We start from the raw sequence: 12,433 nt of genomic DNA on the forward strand, positions 1-12,433 counted from the left end.
TTAAATTCCTTCTACAACATACTTGGTAAGTGGCCTTTCAGTCTTTCTAAAAGAGATGGCAAAAAGGATTTGTCTTACACCTTCAACCCTGGTTGTAGATCCCTGAAGCACTGTGTGAAGATGGATTCTAAACCTGTATTTAAGGCTCAATTGTGAAAAGTTCTGAGATCAGATGAGATCATGCACATTCAGGGTAGTATGGCCGTAGCACCACTCCTATTCAACATAGTATTGGAAGTTCTGGCCAGGGAAATTAGACAAGAGAAAGAAATAAGGGCTATTCAAATAGGAAGAGAGGACGTCAAATTGTCTCTGTTTGCAGGTGATATAATTGTATATTTAGAAAACCCCATCATCTCAGCCCAAAAACTCCTTAAGCTGATAAGCAACTTCAGCAAAGTCTCAGGATAAAAAGCAATGTGCAAAAATCACAAGCATTCCTATACACCAGTAACAGACAAATAGAGAGCCAAATCATGAGCAAACTCCCATTCACAATTACTACAGAGAGAGTAAAATACCTAGGAATACAACTTACAAGGGATGTGAAGAACCTCTTCAAGGAGAACTATAATCCACTACTCAAGGAAATGGAAGACACAAACAAATGGAAAAAAATTCCATGCTCACGGATAGGAAGAATCGATACAGTGAAAATGGCCATATTGCCCCAAGTAACTTATAAATTCAATGCTATTCCCATCAAGCTACCATTGATTTTCTTCACAGAATTAGGAAAAACTACTTTAAATTTCATATGGAACTAAAAAAGAGCTTGTATAGCCAAGAGAATCCTAAGGAAAAAGAACAAAGTTGGAGGCATCATACTACCTGACTTCAAACTATACTATAATTTTACAGTAATCAAAACAGCATGGTACTGGTAGCAAAACAGATACATAGACCAATGGAACTGAACAGAGGCCACAAAAATAACACCACACATCTACAACCATTTGATCCTTGACAAACCTGACAAAAATAAGCAATGGGGAAAGGATTCCCTATTTAATAAATGGTGTTGGGAAAACTGGCTAGCCGTATGCAGAAAACAGGAACTGGACCCCTTCCTTACACCTTATATAAAATTAACTCAAGATGGATTAAAGACTTAAACGCAAGACCTAAAACCATAAAAACCCTAGAAGAAGAAAACCTAGGCAATACCACTCAGGACATAGGCAAGGGCAAAGACTTCATGACTAAAACACCAAAAGCAATGGCAACAAAAGCCAAAATTGACAAATGGGATCTAACTAAATTAAAGAGCTTCTGCACAGCAAAAGAAACTATCGTCAGAGTGAACAGGCATGGGAGAAAATTTTTGCAATTTATCCACCTGACAAGGGGGTAATATCCAGAATCTACAAGGAACTTAAACAAATTTACAAGAATAAACCAAACAACCTCATCAAAAAGTGAGCAAAGGATATGAACAGACTCGTGTTAAAAGAAGACATTTATGTGGCCAACAAACATATGAAAAAAAACGTCATCATCACTGGTCACTAGAGAAATGCAAATCAAAACCACAATGAGATACCATCTCACGCCAGTTAGAATGGCGATCATTAAGAAGTCAGGAAACAACAGATGCTGGAGAGGATGTGGAGAAATAGGAACGCTTTTACAGTGTTGGGAGTGTAAACTAGTTCAACCATTGTAGAAGACAGTGTGGCGATTACTCAAGGATCTAGAACCAGAAATAGCATTTGACCCAGCAATCCCATTACTGGGTATATACCCAGAGGAATATAAATCATTCTACTATGAAGACACGTGCACACGTATGTTTATTGCAGCACTATTGACAATAGCAAAGACTCAGAACCAACCCAAGTGCCCATTGATGACAGACTGGATAAAGAAAACATGGCACATATACATCATGAAATAGTATGCAGCCATAAAAAAAAGAATGAGTTCATGTCCTTTGCAGGGACATGGATGAAGCTGGAAACCATCATTCTTAGTAAACTAACACAGGAACAGGAAACCAAACACCACGTGTTCTCACTTATAAGTGGGACTTGAACAATGAGAAAATATGGGCACAGGGAGGAGAACATCAAACACCAGGTCCTGTCAGGGATGGGGAAAAGGGGAGGGATAGCATTAGGAGAAATACCTAATGTAGATGACAGGCTGATGGGTGTAGCAAACCACCATGGCACATGTATACCTATGTAACAAACCTGCACGTTCTGCACATGTATCCCAGAACTTAAAGTATAATAATAATAATAAAGTTCTGTGAACAATTAGTGCTGCCTATGATGAGCTCTGAAATGAGGAAGCATTTGGTAACAAATTTTTCTCATTCTCTCCAAATGAGAGAGCTTGCTACCTCCTAATAGAGCCAACTATACATAATAATTTTTTAGTTAATAGAAAAACATAAAATCAAGTGTGGCTTGTATTTTGAAGAAATTATTGTCATATTTTTTGGTTTGCCCATTGTTTCCATTTTTCTTACTTCCAGTATGAAAAAGTAATAATGTAAATTGGCAAGGTAACTATGAACAAATATTTTTTGTTCTTGCATTTGTTCATTCATTCATTCATTTATTCACTCGCTCATTCATTCAAGGTATTTGACTAATACATTAACCTTTAGCAAGTTATTTACTCTCTGTGTGCTGCTTTCTCCTCATCTCAGGAAAGAGGATAATAATAGTACAGTACTTACTCCGGAGGGCTGCTGGCTGATTGAGAGAAAGCATGCAAAACATTTAACATTGTGCCTGGCACATACTACACACTCAAAAAGTAGCTCTTATCAAATTTTTATGTGCTAAGTCCTGGGTTAAGTGTTGGGGATACAGAATAAACAAGATACGCAAGTAAGATATGAAAGCAAGTAAGTCTCCTTACTCTCAAAGGAGACTAACAGTGTCAGAATTGCTATGATTGATGAAAGCACAAGCTGGTTTTGTTTTTTTGGTTATTTTTTTTTTGAGACAGAGCCTAACTCTGTCACCCAGGGTGGAATGCTGGAGTGCAGTGGCACAATCTTGGCTCACTGCAACCTCTACCTCCTGGGTTCAAGCGATTCTCTTGCCTCAGGTTCCTGAGTATCTGGCATTGCAGGCATACACCACTATACCTGGCTAATTTTTGTATTTTTAGTAGAGACAGGGTTTCACCATGTTGCCCAGGCTGATCTCATACTCCTGAGCTCAAGTGATCTGCATGCCTCAGCCTCCCAAAGTGCTGGGATTACAGGCACTTAATGACAGCCACCATGCCCAGCCGAGTGCAACTGTTTTGAAAGCACACAGAAGGGAAAGCTAGCCTAGACTTTCGGGCTGGTAAAAAACATTTGTCTGCAGAAAACTATATCTAAGCCAACTTTTCAAAGATAAGCAAGAGATCTCTTATAACCAAAATCTTTAACTAGTCAATGAAGTTAAGTCATATAAAAATAAAACTAAAAGAGACCAAAGGGGACTAATAGAATGGGTTGGATACACCCAGTCTTATACAACACCTTAGCAGGGTAGTGTGCTTTGTTTTCTGTGATGAAACACTATGTAAATCAAATCTTCTTTTAAAGTTTACTATGTAGGAAATCTACACATAAAACTTACCTGGCTGTGCCACTTACAGGCATCCAATAGTATACATTTCGGAATGTAATTATACATGCCTAATGAATGTATTTGCAAATCTTGCATGAAATATATGTCCTATCTGTGCTCTGCCCACCTAAGTTCTATCCTTATGTCAAGGTTCAGATTAAATACTCTTTCTACCCCAAAGCATTACTTCTAAATGAATTTCTTCTTCTTTGTACTTCTAAATCACTTATCCTGACTTCAACTCCTTTGATACCTATTGCGCAAAGCCTTATATTTTTAGGGTGCTGTAATTTGTGCATATCTTCCAGTATCCTTAAGGATGATGGCCACATCTTGCACTTTTCCATGACCCATAGAATGCTCATCAATACTTTCTGCACAAAGTTGCCCTCAGTATCATTTCATTCTGTTGATTAAATTAAGATTTTTTTCACTACATTCATGTAATTCAAGCTTCTTTATGAGCCATTAATGAAGAGAGGAAGTGCAAAACAATAAAGAGAAGAATTCCATATACATACTTTATTAAGCCATCTTCCATGTAAATATCAGCATAAAAGGACTGATCATCGTTGACGATTCTGCCTCCCTTGATAAGGAGACGGTCACTCTAGAAAAGAAGGAAAACATGAGTCATTATCACAGGTATGATTTCAGAGAAGAGTGGTCTGCCAAGGTTTTTCCAATTCATTGTTCTAGATGTCTAGTAGAAACACATTTACCAAAGACATATGCGTGCTCAATGCACTCAACATTTAGTGTAGGTGTATTTGTTGGGGAGCCAGTCTTTCTTGGTTGTCCTTAACTCAAATTATTCTAGAGTTTCACCTCTTGCTTCTGCAATCTATTAATATTATAGCCACCTGGAAACATATTTACTCAAGTAAGTGAGACATTCTTTATATTATTATATTTTCTGATTCAGTAGGCACTAGATATTTAAAATGGGATAACATATGCCTCAGTGCCTAGTGCACTCTCTGGTACTCTGTTGACACTCAATGGTGATTCTCAAAAATAGAACATATGGCTAGGCATACAAGGAAAGAGGCTTTTAAAAGTATTTGTAATGACATGAGGGCATGCTCAGATCATGGTTAGGTCTAAAATTCAGCACACTTAACAAATGTATGCACAAGTATACACAATATTGCAAAATGTTTAAGAAAACCACTAGAAGGGAAAAAGGCAAAGTATCTATAGTATTTAACTCTCAGTGGAAAAATATGCAGGAAAAATATGCAGGATAAATACCTCATTATACTCAGTATTTCTCACATTTTCTGAGTACATTTCTTTATTGTTTCAATTATGAGAAAAACAAAGCCTTTTTAAAAATTATAACTTAGATGAAATTTGAGTCACCCAACTGGAAACAATGCAAATTATTAACAAAGTAAACATATACTTTATATATAAGTCAGGAGAGGGACAAATCGATGTCAACTCGACAGATCACAGGTTTCATCAAATGAATGGAGCTTAGACTGGAGTATGAGGGATGGATGCAGCTTTGTTGGGTTCATGGAGGAGAAAACAACTCCTAGGAGTCTGGCTGAGTGTAGCTATAGCATGAATAAAGAATGAGAGGCTGGACTTTGTGAAGAATTCAACTTCACAAAGAGATTTCAGCTCCATCCATCCATCCACCCATTCGTCCATCCATCCATCCATCTATCCATCCATCCACCCATCCATTCCCAGGTCACTGCTTTTATGGAGCTTAAAGGGAAAGTCTGGCAATAGAGAAATAAACTCAAAAAAAAAAATCAAGCAATCTAAAATTATATTAAATGTCACAAAATAAAGGGGAGTGGGCTTAAGAGGCTGGAAAACGTCTTTTCAGGGAAGACCAATTTAGATGGGGGTGGGGGTGAAGAACTTCTGTAGGTAGAAGGAATAGCATGTGCACAAGCCCAGAGGTATGACTAAGTTTTGTTTCTCTGAAAACCTGAAAAAGCTCAACGTGGGAGCAGTTTAGGGTTCAAGGAAGAAAGTAGCATTAAATCAGACTGGGGAGGTAGGCAGGCTCTTCATGCTGGGTTTGGGAAGAGTTTGAGTTTGAATGAAAATACACTGAGACATATGTCAGGACTGTAAGAGGAGTGAAGACCTGTGTTGAGAAGTCAGCCTTAGAATGCACTGCTCAGGGCAAACGTTCTCCATGGCTATTTGACTATGGGGATTAAGAGTCATTGATCAAGTGGTCGGGGCAGGGAGACATCATATGCATGGCCAACCATGGTCATCATTCCCTTGATGCTGACTCTATAGCCCCTGATTGAGAACACCAGCTTTCAAAGAGGATATAAATTTTATGGAGGATGGAGCCCCCAAACCAGGTTGACTTTTGGCTTCAGAAATGAAAGGGCCAGAAAATGAGATTTGAAGGTAGGCCCCATCTGGGATATAGAAAACTACCGCTTAGCTTCTCCTGCTCTTCTAAGGTATTGCATAAGAAGAAATTTCATCATGTCATATTGTGAGGGGAAATTATTTTTTTAAAGATACAGATCAGTGAGGTGTTTCAAAACAAACTACATGTGTGGCAAGGAAGACATGCCTATGAGGTCAAATACAAACGTCCACCACACATGATATACAAGCCCCTTATGATCTGGTCTGTCAATATATCCACCCTCATTTCTATCATGTATGGCCTATATTTTAAAATGACAAAACATGCAGTTCCTATCACATTATCAGGCTCTCTGTCCACTGGGCATTTACAAAAATGTTCTCTCTGCCTTCTCATATAATCACCTGGCATCTAGCAGTCATCTCCTTTGTCAAGGCTCCAAAGGACTTTTCCTCCATGATATGTGACCTGACCTTCCAGCAAATTTCACCTGCTCCCACTGCAGTTTAGTTGGAAAAATAACAATGTTCTACTGTAGCTGATTTATTTATTATTCAAGTATCTCCTGACTAAACCAAAGACTCCTTTAGTCCTGGAACAATGTATCTTTTGGTATTTCTACCTTAGTTCCTGGAGCTCATCCTAGACAGCCATTCCATACTGGTTGAATGAATAGGTGAAGGGTGGGACACAGGAGGTTCTATTATATCCACATGATGGAAAGGCGTCTGGGTCAGAATATTGTGGGAAGTGGCCAAAAATTAAATTTTGAGAAAATAAATTATGGCTTTGTGATATACTATTTTAACAGTACTGCAAAATTACATGAGGCAGTCCTAGGTCTGTGCTTCCAAACTAGTGTGTACATTAGAAAAATACACATTCCCAGGCTGTGCTCTACATCACCAAATCTGCATTTTATAAGCTCCTTATGCAGCCATCAGCCAGCCCAGTACCAAGTCACAGACCAGCACAAGGAACCACTGCCCACCTCCCTGCCCCCAACCCCACCCCACAGTTCTATGTGTGTCCAGGAAGGTGACAGAGCATCTTCAAAAGGAACTTCATAATAATAACAATCTAGGTAACTGTAAGAGTACCCTCCCTCTCATAATTCAATGCTTTCCTGATTTTCTTTATCTTCCCAGCAAAGAGCTGAACTAAACTGGTTTTTGGAAAGGGGCCAGTTTCTGTCTGAACTCAGACTAGTTATGAAATATGACCAGCCTAAGGACACCCAGCCCTGAGCCACTAGTGTGATCATCACTCCCTTCAATAAGCATGAAATGTCAGCAAAGCAGCAAATGCTATCTCCAGCCCTATGTACATCAAGGGGATAGTAAGCACTGATCCAAGTGGAATTAACACCATTGAGATGGTATCATTGGAACCTTTTCAAATGGTAATTAAATAAAATATTTCTGGCTCAATAATCAGCAATCTAAACAGAGCCCAAAGATGAATGATAGGCCTGGTGTAGGTTTCAGAGAAGAGATTAAGAAGACTTTGCTCCATGGGCTACAAATATTGTTATTATTATTTGTTTTCACCATGCGGAGAAAAAATATCAAAATCTGAACTTAAAGAGCTCAAATAAATGCTTCCTCTAGGGGTCCTCAGCTTGCCCTGCTACCCTCCCCAATTTTAACTCTTTCCATGGAAGGGGGATCCACTACAAAGGGCAGCCTAGGCAAATCAGTCATCAACAAAGAGGATTCAGAAAGGCAATTCTTGGGCTTGGCACTGGGGAATGTGAGTGTGGGGTATGACATAACCACTGACCACCCCCAGGTCACATAAAATCAAACCTCACTGGACACAAAAAAGTGTTTGTCTATGAATTCATGGATAAGCCTGATAGATTAATACATGCTAGGATCAAAAGCCAACAAGATGAACAAACCCAATATCTCTGATTAAAAGTTGCTCTCTGCTTTGCAGGGACATGGATGGAGCTAGAAGCCATAATCCTTAGCAAACTAACACGGGAATAGAAAATCAAACCCTACATGTTCTCACTTATAAGTGGGAGCTGAACGATGAGAACACATGGACAAAGGGAGGAAAACAACACACACTGGGGCCTGTCATGGTGGTTGTGGTGCGAGGAGGAGGGAGATCATCAGGATAAACAGCTAATGCATGCTGGGCTTAATACCTAGATGATGGATTGACAGATGCAGCAAACCACCATGGCACATGTTTACCTATGTAACAAACCTGCACATCCTGTACATGTATCCCAGAACTTAAAATAAAATAAAATAAAAGTTGCCCTCAGTGATGAATATGGCTCAGTGGGCCTCTTCACCTTCTGTTCCTAGCAGCCAATACTGCCAAGCATCCATGAGCTGATGCCTGAGGAGGTCAAATGTTCTTGTCTACAAGTTAGCAATCTTTCTAATGTAAATATGTATATATATAGATAGATAGATAGATAGATAGATATATGTAGAGAGAGAGAGAGAGAGAGAGAGAATGATGATATCTCTAGGGCATGCTATGGTAACCTGAAGGGTATCCAGAACCCAAAATGAACCTATTCAGAGCCTGAAGCAACCAGCCTCTGACCTGCCTTAGGCCCTGCACAGCTACCAAGAGCTGAGTGTGTCACTGTCTTGCAGCCCAGCGGGGTTCTAGGCGTACCAGCTGGCAAGTTTGGGTCCAGCTGGGTTTTCCCACTGCTGTGAGAATCAGACAGACCGCTTAACTAGGTGGGTGATCTTGAGTTGGGACTTAACGTCTCAGAGCATCATTTTTTTCATCAGCCCACAGTGGATAATAATACCTAGCTCGCCTCACAGGGTGGTTGCCAGCGTGTGTATGTGTGTGTGTATTATCTAGCACACAAGTAAAAAGCTAATAAATATTATATTTATTCCATTAATATTATTTATAATACTTTGAATGTTTTTAAGTCTTATGAAGTACGCTGATGACAGACTATTTTTATTTTCCAAATGGGGAGATATACACAGAGGTGAGTGACCTTCTCCAAGTGACAGAGTAGATTAGTTCCAATCTGAAGTAAATCCATGTCTCCCATCTCCTGGCACTTCACTGATTTCCTCCTAGGCCACTGGACCAAGTGTCTTTCAAGCAGCTCTTTCTGACCGGGCTCTCTTCTCTGTTTGACACTGAATTTGTTCCGGTGTCCAAACTGCTGACCAGTTCTCTGAGGCAGGTAGCTTTAGGAAACCAGTAACTTTTAAGCCACTACTTATAAAATCAGTGCAATACACCTTCCCCTTATGGCCTGAATGTGTTAACGTAGTTTACAAAGGGATCTACTTTGCAATCCAGCTTGGCACAGGACTTTAATGTGTGATATAAGTGTAACATCTTTTCCTTCACTAGGGTATGATACTGATTAGGAAAACTAACCATAAAAAACTCAGTGTGGGAGAAGAAGAATGAAAGAGAGAGGAACAAAGAAATGAATAAAGGAAGTAAAAAGAGAGAGAGAAAGCAAAAGACAGGGAGGGAAAAAGGTAAGGAGGAAGGGAGGAATGAAAGGAGGGAAGAAAAAAGAAAGGATGGGGGCCAGGTGCAGTGGCTCATGCCTGTAACCCCAGCACTTTGGGAGGCCAAGGTGGGTGGGTCACCTGAGGTCAGGAGTTCGAGAGCAGCCTGGTCAACATGGTGAAACCCTGTCTCTACTAAAAATGAAAAAAAAAAAAAAAAAAAAAAAATTAGCCAGGCATCATGGCAGGCGTCTGTAATCCCAGCTACTTGGGAGGCTGAGGCAGGAGAATCACTTGAACCTAGGAGGCAGAGATTGCAGCGAGCCGAGACTGCAACATTGCCCTCCAGCCTGGGTGACAGAGACTCAGTCTCAAACAAAAAAAAAAAAAGGAAAAAGAAAAGGCCGGGCACGGTGGCTCAAGCCTGTAATCCCAGCACTTTGGGAGGCTGAGACGGGCGGATCACGAGGTCAGGAGATCGAGACCATCCTGGCTAACACGGTGAAACCCCGTCTCTACTAAAAAATGCAAAAAACTAGCCGGGCGAGGTGGCGGGCGCCTGTAGTCCCAGCTACTCGGGAGGCTGAGGCAGGAGAATGGCGTGAACCCGGGAGGCGGAGCTTGCAGTGAGCTGAGATCGGGCCACTGCACTCCAGCCTGGGCGACGGAGCGAGACTCTGTCTCAAAAAAAAAAAAAAAAAAAAAAAAAAAAGAAAAAAGAAAGGAAGGAAAGGAGGGGGAAGAAGAGAAGAAAGAGAGGAAAGGGTGGGAAGAGAGAAATGGAAGATATAATAAATACTATAAGGAATGTTATTAAGAATGACAGATGCAAAGTAAAATAGGCAATGAAAAGACAGAATCTTCAGGTAAAAGCCTACTAGAGATGTTGGGCTCCATTTTAGTTTTCCTGCCCTAGTCTTCAACTTAGAGAACATAAATTACTACCTTTGTCTATCTGAGGTAACGAGAACACGCCTCCTGGAGAAACCAAAGCCCTCCATGGACTTCTTCCCAGTCAATAAAATCAGCCTGAGAACAGCGCTTAAGACACATCTGTTCCACACTCTGCAGACATTCCAGCAGCTCAGAGTAAAAACTATAATCCTATAAAGAGGATTTAAAATGAAGAATGAGACTCCCAAAATCAAATATTTTGTTACCTGCATTAACAAAATGCAGACTCTGGCCTTCTCAGTGTGGATTCAAGATCCTTTTAAAATCCAGATGAAGGTGCAGGTGGTTATTTAAAATAAAGTCCCATTTGGGCAATTAGATTTGATTTCCTAAAACACTTTCACTTTTAAGAAAACATCAGGACGGATAGAGTGCATGGATGAAATCTTGTTTTTCTTCCCCAAAGCAGCATCACTTCAAGAAGAGAGAAAAAACCAGACATTCTAAGATAGTCCTGTTGACTTAAGGTGATATTTAGGAAAGGGTACTAAATAGGCTCTCAGGAGACTCGAGTTCTTATCCTTGCTCTGCTATTAAACAGGTTGCCTTGGGTGAGACATGCAGACATGAGCTTGACTTCTAGCACCAACACTACCCGTGTTTGGATAAATGACTTCACCTCTCTGGGTGGGCTTCAGTTACCTCATCAGTGAACAATGGGGACAATGATACCTTTTTCTGAGGGTGCAGACAAGGATTATGGAGTATACTATATATAAAGGGTTGAACTCTGCTTGGCACACTATAAATGCTTAATACATATGAGCTACCATCATCATTATTTCTTACAATTATAACCAGCCATTGTAAAACTCCTCTCTCACAAATACTCAAGAAGGACTGAACTAACACTTTGTTAATCAAAATATAACAGACCTTGCCATAAAGGGAATTCCAGAGACGCCAGTCCCCAGCCAAGCCTCAGCAACTGTTCTCAGCTCCTGCCACCAGCAGCCAAGGTCAGCCAAGACTTCCCCTTTTAAACCCAATCCCACAGGGCAAGTTCCCATGGCCCCTCCAGGTCATTTTTCCTCTGGAATAAGCCCTTGTGAGGAGATAACAATCTACTCTCTTCCAGCAGGACTGTAGAGTGGGCAGTAAGGTCTTAGAGCTGCCTCCCACCCACGCTCCCTCCAGTATATGGGTGTGTTTCTAGGATCCTCGATGACACGCATGCCATTGAGACAAAGAGAAAGGCCTGGGAGAAGATAGACATCTTGAGGAGCCATGCAGTTTCTTGGCTCTGAGTCTATTGAAACTGGGCATAGTTTACCAGGGTTGGCTATTCCAAACCTCTGAACTGCTACAGATGAGAGTCTCAAACACTCCTTCTTTTCCTCATCATCTAAATGTACTTAGTGACCACTGAGGTGTACTTCCAGTAGGTCAACTTGGGGCACTCCCTTCAAAATGCAACCCACAAAGCAGAATACATAACACATCGAAAGCACTGTCTTCACTTTCTTTATTATCTTTGGTTTAGCCCTAGAGGGACAGATACAAGGTAGGAAAAACAGCAATGTGGAGTCAGCAGTAGCCCAGGGCAGCATTAACCTGGGGAGAGAGGCTGCTCTGTTGTCTGAACTGGAGAATCAAAGCCAGCTATGTGCATTCTTCCCTCCCCAGAACTTCACGTTAACCATTTTAAAGATGTCATTATCAAAGGGACTGACAAGTGATGTGGCCTGCCCTGGGTCAGAGCGGATGGGGGAATGGACTGTGGGGGGCACCCTAATCCTAGCCCCCCGATAATGGTCTCTTAATCTTCAACAGTGTTCCAGACACAGATAAGTGCAAATAGATAACAAGCCAGGAGCAAGAGAATGGGGAGGGGAGGGACAGCATTGGACAAGAGGAGCCCTAGAGCATTTCCATTCTCAACGAGAAAGGTCAGCCGGGTCTGTGTAGCTCAGACCTCAGTCATCTGTGCACTACCTGCATGATATCTGACACAGCCCGCTATAAACTGTGCTGTTATTTGCTTAATATTATCCTCATATAAATGTATTTTAAAAGAAAACACTATCTTAGTCTCATAAATTCTAAGCTAGTATTACTTGCCAAAAATAAACAGT

General features: G+C 40.7%; 1 protein-coding gene across 2 annotated transcripts in view; it reads right to left on the reverse strand.

The window, feature by feature from the left end:
- Positions 1 to 12,433, reverse strand: part of DPYSL3 (dihydropyrimidinase-like 3) — a 121,001-nt gene that overhangs the window by 30,665 nt on the left and 77,903 nt on the right. For both annotated transcript variants that reach the window (XM_011931494.1, XM_011931495.1), the window contains exon 2: positions 4,103 to 4,191. In XM_011931494.1, coding sequence (XP_011786884.1) covers positions 4,103 to 4,191 — 89 coding nt within the window. The remainder of the gene's footprint in view (positions 1 to 4,102; positions 4,192 to 12,433) is intronic.

The sequence above is a fragment of the Colobus angolensis genome, unplaced genomic scaffold, assembly GCF_000951035.1.
Source record: "Colobus angolensis palliatus isolate OR3802 unplaced genomic scaffold, Cang.pa_1.0 Scaffold90, whole genome shotgun sequence".
NCBI classification, from domain to species: domain Eukaryota; kingdom Metazoa; phylum Chordata; class Mammalia; order Primates; family Cercopithecidae; genus Colobus; species Colobus angolensis.